General features: G+C 36.3%; 1 protein-coding gene across 1 annotated transcript; it reads right to left on the minus strand.

Annotated features, from left to right (window-relative positions):
* Nucleotides 1-8,687: 8,687 nt before the first annotated feature.
* LOC120355125 lies at nucleotides 8,688-10,566 on the minus strand. Its single transcript, XM_039443446.1, has 3 exons — nucleotides 10,406-10,566; nucleotides 10,189-10,279; nucleotides 8,688-9,173 (listed from the first exon to the last, which is right to left on the minus strand). The coding sequence occupies exons 1-3, from the start codon at nucleotides 10,564-10,566 to the stop codon at nucleotides 8,748-8,750; spliced, it is 678 nt and encodes a 225-aa protein (XP_039299380.1). The 3' UTR covers nucleotides 8,688-8,747.
* Nucleotides 10,567-20,394: the final 9,828 nt, after the last annotated feature.

Genomic DNA, 20,394 nt, shown 5'->3' on the forward strand with positions numbered 1-20,394 from the left:
CATAGTTTTTTTAATAACTTTTTTCAGGTTCTCGCTGGTCTGTTTTTCCGTTCCCTGGATCTCCTTCGGCTTTATTAGGATAGTCTTATCCTTAGGAACCGGCCGGTTCCTCTGCTCACTGGATTTCTCCTTTGTTTCTCCTGGCTTCTTTTCTTCTTTCTTCTTGGGCAGTTGGACCATCTCGGCGTAGCTAGGCTTCTTGATTGGAGTTGAAACTATCAGACTTGATGAAAGCTTCTCAATTTGTTTTTCAATCATGTTAAGTCTTTCATTTACCTTTGTATTTTGCGCGTTTCCCTCACTGCTCACTTCGGTTTTCCCTGCGATTACTGCAAGATCCTCACAAAGCACAAGAAATTCTTTATAGTCTGCTTGACATATTTTTTTCTTATCATACAGCTTTGTGCCCCAATCTTCAAAAGATGCCTTTAGAGTCCAAAGTTGGTTAACCAAATTATTATCTTTATTGGGCTCCATTGATTTTTGAGGATTATCACTTTCACATCTAGTATTTTCACTTTCCTCAAACTATCAGTGCATACGCAGAGAAGCAAGCAGACTACAATAATCGACCAATGAGAGCTCAGATAGTTGGAACTGTACCAGGTCGGACAATTTACCACGCTTCGACTGTGGGGCAGGATTTTGGAACTGGAACTGGTTTCTGGTACAAAATCTGTCAAAACTCTTCCCATCGAACGCGGAACTTTTTACCTGGTAAATTGTGAATCGGACAATTTACCACATTCCATGTATACAGAACGGGCCCATTGAGGAACCACACCTCGACCTCGAACTCTACCTTTAACTCCTCACAATACGGTTACTCTTATAATCAGTAGAAAAGTTATTATAGTAGGCATGTAGAACTTACGAGAAGAATATTTTCATTGAGCCCAGACACTGTTACTAATGATCTTGCCAACAGTGCTTTCATACGCATAATACGTGCAAGGTTTACAGAAAGAGGTCTGGACACGCGGCAATATTACTGCTTGTTAAAAAGTTTGTTTACTTGCTGCTAGCCTGAGCTGATGTAAAGCTAACGTGCTATTGGTACTAGTAGTTCTGTGAACAGTAGACCTCACGTAGTATTCTCATCCACAAGTGCCTGATTGAAACTAGCCTATAGACCTTATGCAAATACAGCAATAGACTGGCTTCTCCACACATCTGTGTAATCACTTGTCAGCTAGCTGATTTATGATGAATAATTCTATGGTCTGATTTTTACTCTAAATATTGGCGTATGAAGGAGGCTCCTTTTTCCTTTCATATTATCCTTGAAATGCAAAATTTCCAAAAACCTTGTATATACGTCGACGCGCAATTAAAAAAGGAACATACCTGTCAAACTTCATGAAAATCTATTACCGCGTTTTGCCGTAAATGAGCAACATAAAACATTTAAACATTAAGAGAAATGCCGAACCGTCGACTTGAATCTTAGACCTCACTTCGCTCGGTCAATAAAGAATATAGTCTAGTATAATATTGAAGTATATATAGTGTATTATATTTTGATATGGAAAAAATATCATGAGATTGACATATTTTTTTCTTCAGGTATCTTCAGGTACCTTCTCCATTAGCCTTCTGAAATTGGCTACTGTCATGGCAATTCTTACCATGGGATAGACATATTCTTCTTCTTCAGGTACCTTCTCCATTACTGAAATTGACTACCATCATGACAATTCTAACTTTGTTAACTGCTGCTCGGAAGAGGTACTGTGACTGCAGTTGAATGCTTTCCTCAGATTTCTCAACCAAGATATTCTTCTACGTCCCACTGATCGCTTATCAACTATATTGAGTCTCGCAAAAAATCAACACTGGTGTCTTGAACACTATCTACAGACAATGAATACGAGAGGGACCACTGGTTGGATGTAGCTTATCAGAGGCTGAGCAGAACACATTCTGGCCTTGCCCACCTATCAACAAGACTGTTCAACAAGCTGCCAATAGCAGCAAGAGACCTGCCAGCTAGGCGATTTGATTTCTTCATAAATAAATTAATACTCAACTAAAATAACTGAAATTCATAGAGTAGATTACAGGTGGAGAACCCATAACATGTTGGAAAACACGTTTTAGAGTTCTTATTAGCCTATTCCTGATCAATTTTGGTTAAGAAAAGCTTTTAAAAGTGTAGGCAATTCTTTTCTTTTTTAGTTTTATTTTTACGTGTCTTTGTGGTTTTGTAATCGTATTATGGACATGCTGATAAGTGGGTATCCATCCTCATAATTCAGAATAGGTGGCTCCAATAAGAATAAGAAATAACGAACCCCAAGAAATTGAAAAATAGTAGAGTGATATTGTGGGGATGAGGAAGCTTTTTTGCTTGAAATCCCCTCCCCCCTCTCCCCCATCGACCATCCCTCCTCCCCTTCCCACCGCCCGCAGGGTGGGGGGGTGTTCTAAAAATAGATTTCCCCTTCCCCCTGCCCAGTGGTGGTGAGGGGGGTTGAAAAGAGAGAGATATATCTTTCTCTCTCTCTCTTTCTCTTTCTAAAAATAGATTTCCCCTTCCCCTTGTCCAGTGGAGGTGAGGGGGATGAAAAGAGATATCTCTCTCTCTCTCCCCAGGTGAGGGAAAAAAAATTTCCTTTTTTGGAGGAAAAATTCCCTCTCTATACTGACAGATTAAAGTGAATCCATATTTCTACATCTAATGCTATACTGACAGATTGAAGTGAATGCTAGATGAGGGAAAAAATCTCTTTGAGAAATTCCCTTGGTGACAGATCAAAGTGAATCCATATTTCTACATCTAATGCTATACTGACAGATTGAAGTGAATGCTAGATGAGGGAAAAAATCTCTTTGAGAAATTCCCTTGGTGACAGATTAAAGTGAATCCATATTTCTACATCTAATGCTATACTGACAGATTGAAGTGAATCTCTCTCTCACTGACAGATTGAAGTGAGAAATTCTCTCCCACTATAGATGAGGGGGAATAATTTCCCTTTGAGGGGGAAAAAATTCTCTACTGACTAATTAAAGTGAATCCATATTACTCTATACTAGCGAATCCAGAGTGAGGTCAATGACTCTCTCTCTCTACATCTAATTGAATTGAGAAATTCTCTCACATCTAATGCTATAAATCTCTACAATGATCTAAGTTCTTTTACATTTTTTATCTGCAATATCGTACAAGCATTTCCAAAGTTCATCGGAATTTTTAACAACAGATAATGACGAATCATTTGTACAATCATAATGTAGATGACCGCTGTCTAGAATATTGAGCAGTTCGAAAATCTCAGATAAAATCGAAAAGTGTACATTTTCTGTTCTTGTTAACGGTAAATCAACATCTTGACATCCTGTTGAAAATTTAATATTCTTCGCAATTGAATCAAATTCATTAAATGAAATTGACATCAAGAGACGAGTTAATTTTTTGAATTTTGAAAAACCATAACACTGCATCTCGCAGATGTTTGACGTGTCTCGAATGAGGGGGAAAGATATATCTCTCTTTCTAAATTGATGAGATGCACGTGTTATAGGGACTCGTGTCTGTAAAAAAAAGATCACCCCACACGTGTTGTCAGCTCTAGCTCTAAGCAGCAACTAAACTAAAAAATGTGAATGGGATATTGGAATGAAAAATCATTTGAAGGCAGAAAACGTTTATTTACACATTTCGACACAACTATTCATAATTTCATCTTCAATTCTAATTAGCTTATCTATACACAAATTATGAGGACGATAATAACATATATAGTCTCTTATATCATTTAAATTAACCGTGCTTAGAAAAATGTCTTTCAATTGCTTCGCCAAACTATAATTTTCAGGAGTTGATTTCCTAATTGCACTTTCACACTCATCGTACCAATCAATACAGTTTTTTAACCTCACTTCCAATTCGTTGTCAGCAGCCAACCACTTTCTCGGATCCATGTTGTTGAGCGAATGAAGAAAACTAAGTATAGGCAGGAACTATTATAGAGTAATTAAGTGGTCTTTCTTCATTAATTGATGACAGACAACATGTACGCGCTTTATGCAGTCTCAATGCATGCAGGCAATAAACACATTGTAGATCCTTTCCGTTGTAGAAGAATCCATAACAAGCAAAGTTTCTTTTTGTGAATTCGTGTACATCGGAGCCATTTTCATACTTTGCATTCGATTGTTCTCGCACAAGAAATTATTTGTTTGATACATATTTTCAAACAACAAAGAATTATAATGTTGGGCAGAGAATAAAGCACAGCGAGAATGTGGTCTATTTTTATGAATGTTGCATGCAGCATAACACCATGAACTAGTGAAAAAGCTGAAATCAGGTTTTGGAAAATCCTCTGGTATACATTGAACATTGCTATGCAATCTTCTTAAAAACTTTGCTTTCTCAGTTCCTTTTGTGAAAATTTTCTCATAAGCTGCAAGGTAATCACGTATTAATGACTCACTGTATTCTGAATCTCCATCTTCCCATTTTATTTTATGATAGTAACGTTCTAACCATGTTACATCGTTATACAATTTTGCACTCAATTCTGTCTTTGCAAATGGTGATTTGAAATGGAACACAATATAATTATTAAACTGATCAATTATGGCAAGTTCTTTCACAATAATTTGATTACAATCTTGTTTAAACCAGTGAAGATCAACCGTAGCAATTTTCGCACTCGCTTCCTTGTCCACTTCTTTCTCTTCGGCGGGCTCGTTGAATCCTTTGTCTTTCTCCCTCCCCTCAGCGGCGGCGGCGCACTCCTCGAATCCTTCTCGTTTCTCCTCCTCCTCTTCTCGTTTCTCCTCCTCCTCCACCTCCACCGGCTTCGGTGTACTTGCTTCATAATAGAAACTATCAAGATCGCACTGAATACCAATAGAGCGAGTTTGTGGCTTGTCCAAAATATCAGAACACAAAGAATAGGACATGTTGCCTGTTCAAAGGTGAAACTGATAATGAACTAAATTGAGCAGAATGCACACCTTATATAGGCGGCGCGCTCTATCAATAAAATTACTGAACTTCTTTCACCATGCTCGTGAGAGGTGTGTATTCCATCACACGATCGCTAATTAAAACGCAATAGGCGGAAGTATTTGCAGGTACTGCACTATTAAATTCCATTTCAATACGAACATCTGTGGATGATTTCAAATGACTTGGTTGGTGTGAACAATCTACAACAATCAGCGGTGTTGATTCACAAAATGTTTTAAAGTCAATTTCTGTTCCGAGTTCGCTATTGATTGAATGATTATAATATGAGGGCGCGAAATCCAAGAACATCCGGTATAATACCTCCTTCTTACCTAGCAGATTTTCATATGGATAATACTCGCTGTTCAAATATACTTTAACATTGTAAATACTACAGCTATCGAAATTAGATATTGATTTTTTAATTTTATTCTTACGATCAGTTTGAAATGCAATTATAACGTATTTTGGACTATCAAAACTCGATGTGGTACGAACTGCCCAAGAATGGTTAAGTGAATTTTGCAAATTTGGTAATTCACAAATTTCCCAATGTCGGAAACCTAATTTCAGTGGAGTGTCAGCATCGAGCAGTCTCAAAAATTTCAGTCTTACATGATCTTCTAGAGTTATGTAGGGCATTCTCCATTGCAGTTTTGTAATTTTCACACTAACGCTTGCTCCACTTTGAGACTCAACACAATTTAGATCTGTCGGTGACCTCAAAAAGACGAGTTCCTGTTTCAAATTTAGAATTATTCTTTGAAAATCTTCAAAAAACGGGAGGATTAATTTCAACGGTACACAGAAAGTGAATTTATTATCCGTTAGCTCATATCCTGCTCTGTCAAAACCAGCCAAGTGATATGTGTTTTTATCGAGAGTATTTTTCACCAATATAGCTTTAATTGTGGATGTTAATCCAATCAATCTTGATTTAGAAATTTGCTGACCTGCTAATTCATATCGTATTTCGTCAAAAAGGTTGCCGATTACGTTACTGCTTAATTTATAGTCTGCTGCAACTGGTGCATCGGTCGGCTCTGTTCCCGGTTTTGTACAGTTAACTGTTCCCTCAATCAATATGAATGATTTACAAGGTAAAGAATAGACATCTAAGGAATTTATGCCAATACGTGCCTCGTCAGAGTTTTTTATTTCCTGTCCCGAATAAACCGTATGAGTGTGAAATTGGAATTTAGTAATATCATTATAAAACTGAAGGTCTGTCTCCACATCCAGAATTTCACTAATTGCTGCGGGGCCTCCTGACATTTCGCCAATCAACTATAAAACCCAACTTTTCTAATATTCTCGCGCTTTTAGCCGACAAAGCACGTTTGTTTTTAGGTGTTGTCGCTATCGCGTTCCTTTCTCTAATGACTTGATTGGTCTTATTCGAACGTGGGTTGAAAATAAGATAACCCATTACTTTTCACGTATGTGCAACCTAATTGTAATTGTATCTCCGCGGAAATCAATAAACGATCCGTTCTGGTCCGTTACCTTTACATTAATAGTTTGAATTTGATGCGTATTCAAAGGTACATAAATAATCGGTGATGGTACTTCGTTTATTAAATAACCGCTAGGAACTTTTGGTAAAAATTCGTAGATGATATGTTTTTGTTTTCCCTCAGAGTAACTGCCGCAAGCTAAAGTACACTCAACTACAATACTGTCAACGCTTGTTATGTTAACCAAATGTTTGGAATAATGCCATTTATTTGGCTGCAAAACAACATTATCAAAACCAAGTATCTTAGCAATCGAATCAGAACCTGTTAAATCAATGGGTTTATCAGAATGAATTTCAATCTTCATAGTATTTACGTTCGCACGTATAATAAGTTTATTCTTCTTGCCATGAATATTCAATTTATTCTTTAAAGATTTTATAATATCCTCAACTTCATATGAACCAGTATCCAACTCGATTAATCTATCACCATATTTGAAGCTGGAATTTGTTCCTTTGTTAATGTTTGCAATACTATTGTAACTGGAAAAATTAATCAATCCAATTTCCCATTCATGATTTTTATCCAATTCTATAATTTCTTGTAAATGTTCATAGAGGTTACTCGTGTTAGATCGTAATGTAATAACCACCATCTAGTGTGTTCACCACAAACACCTAATTACAACTGATTTGCAAGAAACAATAATGTAAGATGTCCACAAAAATCGCTATTTAATGGTTGCATATGCTCCACATTATAAAATATATTTACTCCATTTTCTTTTTTCCAATATTTGTCCAATTCGTATGGAGGTTGTAAATTTCCAATTGGATCAAGATACCAAACATCAGAGCCAACTTTCTTATATGCTACCCAATGTGTCCCATCCTCGCTTTCCCTTGCTAAATTCACAATGGCATTCTCGTTTTTTAGAATTTTTTTGGGTAATGCATCTAGCATATATATGCCTCTTAGCTGAATCTGTAATAATTTTGACCAATCAATCAAATCATAATTACTCAATTCTCCTTCAATATTCATGCCTTCTTCTTCTTCTTCTTCTTCTTCCTACTCTTCTCTGTTGTTCTATGTTTCGTAACTTGAGGGAATAAACTCACTCCATATGATGATGATGGGGGTAGGGGTGGAACTCTCCCCCCACTAATACTAGGAAAAGGCTTCAAAAAATATCCTTTTCCTGCAATATGCTTTTTCAACTGAGCTATAGCTTTGCGTCTAATATCGTTACTATAACTTCTCCTCTCATTCTTCTTCTTCTTCTTCTTTCTCAAAGACCCACCAAACGCCGCTTTAGCTTTCATAACGTTTGTAACAAGATAGCTAAGTGCTTTCTCGGCAAGGGGTGTTTGAGGATTTTTGAAAATGTCCCATGCAGCGTTTGCTAGAGCTCTGTCGGCTACCGCACGAGTTTTATTATCGCTATTTTGAGTATAGGCTATATCATGTATCTTGCAAGCTCTATCTAATGAATTTATACCTTGATCACCTCTGTTTAACCTTTCATTAACCTTGGTCCTTGGGCCACACCACTCATATCCCGGAATATGATATTCTTCCCCCAGGTTATCAATTACCTTATTTAAAATAGTTGATGTCACATTACCTGCCAAACCTGACACACTTTTAAAAACTCTTGCTGCTGAACTCAAGATTCCTCTACCCTGTTTCCTCGAACTCTGCTTTTTTCTCCTACATACCATTTTTCATTACCTTTCAACTCAATGGTTGAACATTAACTGAGGTTAATTAATCAATACACCAACTTGAATTGGTTCAATTTTCAATCGAGTTGGAAATGAATTCATACCATGATTGCTATGATACATTGCTTGAATGATAAGAATATAATTTCAAATCTGAAAGGTGAATGCGATTTGAAAAGGGGAGAAATGATGCTGGCCCACCCACATCTGTAGGAGCACGTGCGAACACGTGCTAATGTAGGAGGGAGCGAGAAGCCGCCAGCGCTTGCCTGCACAGCTGTGTGTGTGTGTGTGCGTGTGTGTGTGTGTGTGTGTGTGTGTAGCGGAAAAGACTAGTGAGCATGCTCGCAACAAACTATAAAAGACACAGTCACCTTATTTGAATATCATTCACAACAGAACAGGTGAAGCATCATTTCTTCTTCTGTGTGTTTCTACTATTCATTACGAACTTATCAACAACGGCAACAACAGGTAAGAATTGAAAACAATTTTTTATCAAATATGCACACATTTTATTGAACACTACTATTACATAACAAATTTATACATATTTAATGCAAAACATGTTAATGCTCACCGACATAAATATAGTTAAATGCCAAATTTGCTAATTTTGCACTTAACAATTTTTATGTCTGTCAAAAAAGCATTAACATGCTTCACAAACAGACATAGGGATTTACAATTTTTGTTAAAATGTTCAATAACTTTGGACGTCAAACTGCGGCTATACCTCTCCGGCATGTATATGTCCGTCAGCCGTACAGATGTTAAATGCACTTTTAAAATTACATGGCGACCATGTTGGTTTGTGATCTCCCGTACCCCCACGATGGGGTACGCCGTGTCCTCCACCAACTGCCGGAGAGGCGTCCACGGTTTCTCCACCCGACTATTTATAATGGCGAGCAAGTCCTCCGTCTCCACGTACATCTTGTTCTCCGCTTCCTCCTCCTCCCTTCGTCGCACCTCCTCCATCAGCGGTAGCATGGATGAGTTCTCTTCCGGCACACGTTTCTGTTGAAAAAATATTTCATTAGACTCTTATTTGTTTCAGGTTATAAAATCATACGAGAGAGGGAGAACTTGCTCAACAGATTCACTATTCAAAACTGAAAGTAAGTAATAACTCAGAAATTCTCCGATTACTTGAACTCAATTCAAATTGCTAGATAATTGACTCAAAAAATATTTCAGTTCATTACATGTTCATTTTTATCAACAATAATTTTGTTTCACACGAAATATTATAAACAGTTTATGCATGTGAACGCATTTTTCATAATTCAAATAACAATGTATTATTCGAATCAATATTTCAGTTCATTACATGCTCATTTTTATCAACAATAATTTTGTTTCACACGAAATATTATAAACAGTTTATGCATGTGAACGCATTTTTCATTATTCAAATAACAATGTATTATTCGAATCAATATTTCAGTTCATTACATGTTCATTTTTATCAACAATAATTTTGCTTCACACGAAATATTATAAACAGTTTATGCATGTGAACGCATTTTTCATAATTCAAATAACAATGTATTATTCGAATCAATATTTCAGTTCATTACATGTTCATTTTTATCAACAATAATTTTGTTTCACACGAAATATTATAAACAGTTTATGCATTATTCGAATCAGTAATTTGATATAGTAAGTAATATATATAAGTAATAACTCGGAAATTCTCCGATTACTTGAACTCAATTCAAATTGGTAGATAATTGAATTGTTTCATGCAATATATTCGAATTTATTATCGAAATTACTAAAACATGTTTTGAATTTTTATCCAAATTTCAATGCAACCATCATGAGAATTTATCTGTGTTCGGATTGTTTTGATAGCACAATTAGAAGTCAAGCTCAGTCTTCGCTCACAGTATAAGAATCAGTAATGACTTGTAATGCACGCAAGAGATTTTATCCATTAGAAATTAGTTTTAAAAATTCACATTTTATAAAGATTTTGTGCACATTACATGTTAATACAATAATAATAATATTTGTTGAAACTAACCTTTGATTGAGTGAGCACCTCCTCCTCCTTTTCCCCGCTAACATCTGGCTCCTCGAACGTTAATTTCCTCTTCGCCTGCTTCTGCCTGATGCTGTTTGATAGGGTTGTCAGCACCGCACGCCGCGGTGCCCAGGTAGTCGGTGTTGATTGAGGGAGAGGACTGTCCCCGATGATGATCTCCTCACCCCTCTCTCGTTGTACGAAGATTCCCCGTCACTTCAGGGGTGAGGCAGAGGAGGAGGCGGGGGAGGCAGCGGAGGCGGTAGCGGCAGCAGCAGCAGAAGAGGCGGCACACGACTCGGCAGCTTTGCGCTGCCAATAGTTGAGCACACGCTGCGGGGGTGGGCTATCTGGTAAGATGAACGATGGAGAACTCATCTCGTACGATGTGTGAAGTATACTCGAATCAGTCTCTGATGTGAATGATAATTTTCCTCTCATCACTTCTGTTTATATAGCATACGTTTCTCTCTCTGTTCCAGGCACGTGCGAGCGAGAGCGTGGTACAAGGCGAAAAAAATTCGAATTTCTCCCCAACAACACATGCTCCCAGATCGTTATCAGATTGTAAGTATCCCACACACGATCACTTTTCAAATAGCATCCATGTGTTAGGAGATGAAAAAAAAATCTCGTCTAGAACTCAGCATGACACTTCACCTGCTAGAAGCTGAAATCCCCCATGTCTACGGGAATAAGACATCTAGCTTGATTCTAATTTTATAATTCAAATCAATGTTAGATCCTTCAACATGGAAGTAAGAGGACCTCATTTTTCAAACATGAATCTTATCTTGTCAGTGTTTTCTATCATCAATGAGATAACGCATTTTAATATTTAACCAACCTAATGTATTACAGTAGCAAAGTTGATGCATTTCATTTATTCACAATATTGCACACATACACTTATATGTTTCGATCTTTCTTTGTCAATCCTGTTCTAAGCCTGTCTCATCTGCAGAATCTCGTAAAAAATTCCAGATAAGTTGATTTAATTGTTCTTCTGTTAAATGAGCATTGTTTTCTATTATAACCTTCTTAATTCTATTGATAGACTGTTTAAGGATTGAACACTCACATTGATATGAATCTGGGCGGTCGCCATTCCCCCAGAATTTATCATATGATGTACCATATAAATCACAAACAAGAATATGATCGTATCCATCACTGAAGCAAGAACCTAATTTTTCATAATCTCTCACAAAAGTTAAATATTGTAGATTTGTCCATCCTTTTTCTGCTAATCGCTGCAATATATCTAGGTGCGTGTCCTAGAGTTCACTTAATTTATATTGATATCTCATTTTTTCTAAAGGAACAGAATGGTATTCACTCAATTGATTAAAATGTCTATCTATAATGAATTGAACGCACAAATCTGAAGACTTTAACTCAGACTCCACTGATGCCGCACCAAACACATTATCCATCTCAGTACAGTAGCTTGATGTTGTATCAGCAAAGACAAGATCACTACTAACAGATTACCTTCCTCTAGCTTATTATTATTATTATGAAAAGCACACTCTAGCGATAATTTATTGTACTTTATAGCACTCTATTTCTAATAAATATTTCAGGTCATAGAGGAATAGCATTCTCGATTCAGTTATTAAATATTTCACAACATTTCAAGATAGAGGAATAGCATTCTCAATTCAGTTATTAAATATTTCACGACATAGAGGAATAGCATTTCTCGATTCAGTTATTAAATATTTCATTGTTTTCACAGCATTTTCTCACCTCTAAACTCGAGTTCCGAACCTCATAACCAGATGAGCTCTCGCCGAGACAAGACAGCTGAGAGGAATCAATCATAGGCCGCTATCTACACCTCTAGCATAGACCGCTATCTACACCTGTAACCCGCTATCTACACCTGTAGCCCGCTATCTACACTCGAGGAGATTCACGCAGCATCAACCACTACATGTAAGTACATTTTTACTTTGATTTTATCCTCTGAGGAGGAAAATAGTCCTCCGAGGACAGTTTTTGTCCTTCGAGGAGAGGACTTTTGTCCTCAGAGGATAAAAAACCTTCTACAATATACTGCATGCATGCGATTTATCTTTACGATACGGTATATCCGGAACATCCAAGCCCCGCTCTTCTTTCTCACACTCTTCATATAAACAAAACGGTAAATGTATTACTTTTTCAAATGGATTTTCCATAATATATTTGCAATAGACACATTGCAGATAGAATGGATTTTTATGTAAGAAATAACCATTTCTCGCAAAATACTCTGTTTTATTGCATAATGATTTACAAAAGTCACAATGATGATGCTTTTCAAAATACTCTCCTTGAACGGATGAATCTTCTACACAATTAAAAGTTGAATATCTTTCTTCATATTCTCGTAGAATATTATTATCGAAATTCTCCTCTTCAATTGTTATATTATCTTTCCTTCTACAGTTCGGGCTGTACCTTGCATGTTCTATTGCTGGTATGTCACTTTCTTCCCATTTTCCCAAATAAATTGAACAAAATACACATCGCACAATGTCTGGTGGAGATGATAATATAAATCCCTCTTTCGCCATGTTTTCCGCGAACAAATGTGGAGAAGATTTCAACCATCTTTTATCAAAAGATAATAATCTTAATCTTTCATACAACATTATGTGATCTTGAGATATCATTTTCACACACCCTTCTTCTACCAATGTCAATTCACAACTAAACATGTTGTTGTACTCTATCACATCCTGATCGTTTTGTTTTTCAGAATCATGCCGAGGGAACGCAGACTACGTGGCGTGAATTCCACTGCAGTGCGCCATCGCATCACCCTCGATGACGAACCTGAGGATATTGACATCAGCAACGTGCTTGAGAGCTCGAAACGTCGAGTTTTCGATATAATTAGGGAACATGCGGCATGCCATGATGGGAATGTTAAGTGGTTTATAGTATTAAATGTTTTGCTGTATAAATTAGTGGTGATGGATGACAAGCAGGTTGGTGAGACTGTCTCATCTCTAATAAATCTACATAGTTACTCCAACATAGCGCTAAACGTGCTTGAGAACTATGAAGATTTTAATGAGCATTTTTTCTTGGCTGTGAAAAAAATCCTCTCATCTTTCGAAAATTTCGTAAGACATGGGAGTGGATGGGTGCTAAAGAAAATCGAATCACTGGATGTGAACGTGATTAAATTTAATCCTATATACACATCCAGTTTCATTCAAACACCCCAGTTTTTGAAAAACAAAAATTGTATTATAAATGTGAAAAATCTCTCTGACAAAAAATGCTTTTTATGGTCAGTGCTCGCGTATTTCCATCAGAAGCCAAAGGACTCACACCTGACTGTAAAGTATTTGAGCAAGATTGCTCACACACTTAATATGCGAGGTGTAAATTTCCCGGTGACGACACCCGATATTAAGAAATTTGAAATGCTAAATCTGGATATTGCAATTCACGTCATCGCGTACGAGAACAAAAAGTTTTACCCCTTCCGTACAAGCATTTTCCGCACGCGTAAGCACCAAATTAATCTTTTAATGCTAAAAGGCGATGCAGGAAAAACTCATTTCTGTTTAGTAAATACCGCGAGCGGGAAAAACGGGCTATCACGTCTTCTCTGTCACCTTTCAAAACACAAGGGTCAAGTACATGTTTGTAATTTCTGTTTTCACTGGTTCACATCAGACAAAACTCGAAATGTAGACGGTAAAGCAAATTTGATGAAACATGTGGAACTTTGTTCCAAGTTTGAATCTCAGCGCGTTTCATCTCCCAAATGCGGAGAGACAATTAAATTCAAAAAACTAGGCGCGACGTTGAAGAAAAAGTACACCATTTACGCGGATTTAGAAACATACGTTGTGAATATTAATGATGATGATGATGATTCCGATGAAATTACTCGTAGTTATACAAAGAAAACGGCGCGGCATATTCCTTGCGGGTATTGTTTCATTGTTATAGATGTTAACGGGGAAATCGCCCACGGACCTGTACTCCATAGATCGAGTAGTTTAGATGAAAAAATCATGGAGAAATTTCTTCAGGAAATTACAGATCTCGGCGACATTTTGTATGAGGATATGAAACGAGAAATTCCGATGCAAGCTTTATCCGAAAGTCAAGAGCGTGAATTTCAAAATTCAGTAAACTGCGGGCTTTGTGCTGAACCGTTTTTAGACAGCGATATTAAATGTCGTCACCACGCGCATGAAACCGGTAATTACTTGTGTGCGGCACATGTTTCTTGTAATTTAACAGCTCGTACTCCAGAGTACATATCATGTTATTTTCATAATTTCTCCGGTTTTGATTCGCATTTTATTCTGAAATCGCTCGGTAAATGTAAAAAAGAAATTTCCTGCATCGCAAATACGTCAGAGAGATTTTTGACACTTTCAGTGGGCAAAATTAAATTTTTAGATTCCTACAAGTTTATGTCTGAATCCTTGGAAGTATTGATGCTTAATTTGGTAGAAAGTACAGACATGGAAAAGAAGTTCGAACGATTATTTTCAGTGTTTCATGATCCACCTCGCGAACACAGACAGCTCTTGTTGAAAGAAGGAGTATATCCCTACTCGCACATGAGCTGTCCCGAAAAATTCGCGGAAACATCGCTTCCTCCCATCGAATGTTTTCATAACGATTTAACTGATACACCTCTGTCTCGTGAAGAATATGAGCATGCGCAAAGAGTGTTCTCAACATTCAAGCTGGAAAATCTGGGTGAATATCACGATTTTTATTTATGTTTGGACGTAATGCTATTGGCGGTAGTTTTTGAATCCATGAGGTCTACGCTTTTTAGCTCATACGGCCTCGATGTGACCCATTTTCTTTCTCTCGCGCACTTCACCTGGAATTGCATGCTGAAACACACTAAAGTCGAACTAGAATTGATTACTCATCCTGACATGCATCTTATGTTTGAGGCAGGGATGATGGGTGGGGTGTCATTTATCGGTAAACGTTATTGGGAAGCAAATAACAAACATCTACCCGAAACATACGATCCTTCAAAACCGTCTAATTATCTGCTTTATATCGATGCAAACAGTTTATACTCGGAAGCTATGAGCCGAAGCTTTCCTGTTGGAAATTTCAAATTCCTCTCAGAGGAAGAAATTTCCAGCCTTGATTTCGCGAATTTGGACAGCAATTCAGAAACTGGATATATAATAGAATGTGTTCTCGAGTACCCTCAAGAGTTACATGATAAGCATGCCAGCTTCCCACTCGCACCTCTCCACCAAACGCCTCCGCGCGAATTGCTGTCGAACTACCAAACGAATGAGAACGGTCAAACTGGAACCAAAAAGCTCATGAACACACTTTTCGATCGTGAAAAGTACATTGTTCACTATGTCAATTTAAAGCTCTACCTTCAGCTCGGTTTGAAATTATTGAAAGTGCATTGCATCATAAGCTTTTCCCAATCTCCCTGGCTGAAAAGCTACATCGACTTCAATATCCTGAATAGACAGAACGCGAAAAATAAATTTGAAATATCCTTCTTTAAGGCCTGTTGTAACTTAATATTTGGCAAGACGATTCAAAGTAGTCGTAAGCAAATGAATGTTAAAATTATCACGGATGAAAAACGGTTAGATAAGTACATTTCAAATCCACTATGTAAACGCTGGCAAATAATTAGTCCGAACGTGATTGCGGTTTTCTCTCGCAAGTTGGAACTTAAAATGAACAAGCCTGTCTATTCCGGCTTTTCCGTACTGGAGTTGAGTAAATTCCATATGTACGATTTTTTTTATTGCAAATTACAAAAAATTATACCGTGGGATTGTATAGAACTGTGTATGACTGACACCGACAGTTTTCTTCTAAACCTAAAAGTCGAAGATGTGTATCAGTTGATTAGAGAAAATTTGACCCTTTTCGATACTTCTAACTATCCACCTACCCACCCTTGCTTTTCCATGGAGAGAAATAAAGTTGTAGGAAAGTTCAAGGATGAGACCGGGTCAAAACCTGTCCATAAATTTCTTGGACTTCGATCCAAACTTTACTCATTTTTAGTATGTAACGAGAATGAAGAACCTGTAAATAAATGTATAGCAAAGGGTGTACAGAGCGGAGTGAAATGTAGAAAACTTAATTTTAATTTATATAAGAAATCATTGTTTGAACGTAGTGAACACATTGAAAAATTTAATATGTTAAGATCCTATAATCACACCATGTATCAGGTTGAATGTGCAAAAATCTGTTTGAGCCCTTATGATGATAAGAGGTATATTGCTGAGAATGGTGTTGATACTCTCCCATTTGGACATTATAGAGTGCGCACAACACTCTAACTGATTGCTCAGTATGTCCCACGACAACAATCCAACACCACTGATTTGACTGTATCATGAATATTATTAGATCTAAGTTAGCTTTAGAGCTTCATAGCGTGCCGCGTGTGAACTATCCCACTCGCAAATATGAGTTGAAAAGTGAAAAAGACTTGCTTTAAGCCGATCTCATTGAGATGACGAGTTTATTGCGTTTTAAGAAGGGTTACAAATATATCTTAGCTGTTATTAATTGTTTTTCAAAATTTGCATATTGTGTACCATTAAAAGACAAGGCAAGCCAATCTGTATTTAACGCTCTCGAGCCAATTATTTCTAAAAATAAGGGAGTTAAGCTGTTCCAAACAGATCAGGGAACAGAATTCTTTAATTCAAAAGTTAAAGCGTTATTAGATAGATATAGTATTAAACATTATCATGTTTTTACCGATAAGAAAGCCTCCATAGTTGAAAGGTTTAATAGAACAATTAAAGCAAAAATTTATAGATATTTAACTGAACATGGAACCAAAAACTGGATATCGCAACTAGACAGTTTAGTTCGTGATTATAATGCAACAATGCATTCATCCATTAGAATGAAACCTAAAGATGTGGGGAAAAAAGATCGTAATCATGTTTTAATGTCTTTGAATTCTGCATTCAATAGACGATATAAATTGAAAAATTCAAAACCGAAATTTAAGCTAGGAGATGTTGTACGAATCTCAAAGAAAAGGGTTCTTTTCGATGAATCTTATAACATAAACTGGAGCGCAGAGTATTTTGTAATTCATTCTATATTTCCTTCTCAACCTGTAACGTATAGCTTGCGAGATCTAAACGGAGAAGTAATCAGTGGTAGGTTTTATGCAGAAGAATTCAAAAAAACACAATTAAACGAATCGGAGAGACAAGTGTATTTGATTGAAAAAATATTAAAACGTGATAAAAAAGGATTGTTAGTGAAATGGATTGGGTTTTCAACACCCAGTTATATTAGTAAGGATCAACTATTAGATGAAAAATAATCTTTTGTAATCTATTGTAAATATCATGTAAATTTATTGTAAATAATCTATTGTAAATATCATGTACATTTATTGTGAATAATCTATTGCAAATACATTCCATTCAGTGTAAATATCATGATGTACATTCGTTGAAAATATAATAGCTCCTCATCAAACATTGCTTTTCATTTCAAGTTTTGTAATTTGCTAAGGCTCAACCAACAGATGCATTCTCGTGAAGAGGGTGCGGGAAAGAGAGCGCCAGTTGAAGTGAGAGGGAGCGAGCCATGTGGTGTGATCCTCTCTGATAACTTATCAGTTCCTTATCAGATCACATGCTGTACACGTGACTAACATGATTCTGATAGTAAATTTCGACAATGTTATAAGAGAGAAAAAAATGCCAACATGGTGTAAAAATGGTAAGTTGTTACCACATAATGCAAGGATCCTTATAATAGGCTCTTCAGGTTGTGGCAAGACCAATTTACTATTTAATTTAATTTTTTCAAAGAATGGGTTGAGATTTAAAACTATATACTTGCACACGAAGAGCAAGTATCAAGATAAGTACTTGTTTTTGAGAAGTCTTTTCAAAAATGAAGGGTATTGAATTTCATATAAACAGCAATTCGGAATCTATTCCTCACCCCAACAAAATTCAACAATTTTCTCTTGTCATATTCGACGACTTCCAACTTAATCACGTACCTCAAATAAGAGAATATTTTACCATGGGACGACATCGTAATATTGACACTGCATATTTAATTCAGAGTTATGGAGCTACACAGAAACATTTCACTAGGGACAATGCGAATATGATTATAATCTTCAAGGTAGATTTATTAAGTCTGAAATTAATTCACAGAGATCATGTTGGAGCAGATATTTCTTATAAAGATTTCGTTAAACTTTGTCATACAGTTTGGAATCGTAAACCTCATAATTTTCTAACTATTATGAGCGAGTGTGGAATTAATAGCGGTAAGTACCGAGATTCGCTCGATACGTTTCTTACCGTTCAGTAGAGATTAATTCTTTGTGCAGACATGTTGTCATACAGCAGCAGAAAACTGAATAGAAAGAACGTTGGTTTAATCGAAAAGATTAAGAAATTGAGAAAAGTAATTAGAGACAAGCATAAAAGCTTAGTCAATTTTGAAAAACGATCGGAGGAATACAATAGGAAAACGCTCTCCCCATTGATAGAGCCCATAATTGAACTGGGAAAAAACAAATTCTCACACACTAGTGTAAAACCAAAAAAGGAAGAAGTAAAAGAACAGAGTATGGAAATTGATGATAATGAGGAGGGAGATGAACAGAGTTATGAGAGTTCAACAGACAATTTTTCAAGCTCGACTAAATTTGAAAACAGTTTACTTGGTTCTAGCAGAAACGATGATGTGCTGTCACAATATCTAAAAACGTTTCATGCAGAAAAATTGAATAATTCAATCAGTTATGGAATTTCATACAATTCTAAAGATGATGTGTATTATATTGGAAATCAGCAAGTAATATTCGATAACGGTTATATAGATATTAATAATGAAAGATTTCGTTTAACACATGGTCTACTTGAGTTATTATTCAGTGCGAGACCAAACTCAAATCTTTATAATCAGATAGATCTGGATAAGTATAAAAAAATCTTAACACTTACAGGCATACATTTAGATCGAAGAGGCTATGTTAAACGAAATCAGGGAATTAAATCGCAAATGATTCAAAAGTTATTTCCCAGTAAAAAAATTAGTAAAAAGAAGGGGTGGGGTTTATTGAAATTTGCAAAAAATAATTCTCATGATAGAATTTATCAATACTTTGATAATTTTGACGAATTAGTGGAAAGATTAAATTTACTCTATTCCTCAAAAGCTGCTGGGAACAGTGGGCATGATGTTGAGATCGCGTCTATAATTGAAGAGCTAAAAGAAGCGAAATTAATTGTTTAGTGTTACGATGACTCTACATCGATTCGGACGAATTGATACGGCTAGTGCTAGCGGTGCTGTTGCTAATCTTACGTGTGATATTGACTCGATAACACAGAAGATAATCGAATCGATAAATCAACAAGGAATCAGCGAAGCTGTGAAATTTTATTTAGATTCGCAAATAACCAAACTCGTTTCGGAAAATACAAAGAATATTGGAGTGAGCATAATTGAAAGAGAACATATTCTAAGTACATTACAAAATTTCAGTGCTAATATCGATAAAGCTATTGTAGAGAGAACTGTAAATTTAGAATCTGCTCTAGGAGAAGTGAAAACTTTAACAGACAGCTTTTCATCTCAGTTGCTCAGTATTAACAACGATAAAGTTGATAAAGCTTATTTAGATGAGAAATTAAAAGCCGTATCAGATAAAATTAAGAATTTGGAGGTGCTGGACAGAAACTATCTCAATACTAAATTAAAACAACTTAGTACAGAAATTTTTACTAAAGTAAATGAAACACAGCCATCGGCAATTGATAAGCAATATTTAGAATCTACTTTGCAGAAATTGACTAGTTCTTCATTAACAAAGGAAGAGTTTGAAAAACGATTATCTGAAATGGCGAGTCCAATAAAAGCTAATATTATGGACGGTATTGAACAGTTGATTACAAAAGATGCTCTTGCTATTCTGATTAATCAAATTGCAGAAAAGTACACAACTAAAAATGATATAGGAGATTTTATTAAGAAAAACGAGATGGGAGTCGCTGTGAAAAGCATTCGTGATGAAATAGCTGAGGCAATTAAAAATTCGGAAGAGGGTACTGTCATGAGACTGCAATGTTCGGCTCCATTCATTGAGTACCTAAATTTATACATTCACAGAGTGGCCCTGGACATCGTATCCAAATATGCCGAGGTGTCTTTCCACATGAATTGGATTGAGGC

The sequence above is a fragment of the Nilaparvata lugens genome, chromosome Y, assembly GCF_014356525.2.
Source record: "Nilaparvata lugens isolate BPH chromosome Y, ASM1435652v1, whole genome shotgun sequence".
Lineage (NCBI taxonomy): Eukaryota > Metazoa > Arthropoda > Insecta > Hemiptera > Delphacidae > Nilaparvata > Nilaparvata lugens.

Excerpts from the sequence above, each read along its gene's own strand:
- LOC120355125 (XM_039443446.1), bottom strand. The coding sequence starts at position 10,566 with ATGAGTTCTCCATCGTTCATCTTACCAGATAGCCCACCCCCGCAGCGT. Across the intron at positions 10,280-10,405 it reads TCCTCTGCCTCACCCCTGAA|CATCAGGCAGAAGCAGGCGA; the intron begins GTGACGGGGAAT and ends CCTATCAAACAG. Across the intron at positions 9,174-10,188 it reads AGGTGCTCACTCAATCAAAG|AAACGTGTGCCGGAAGAGAA; the intron begins GTTAGTTTCAAC and ends TTTTTTCAACAG.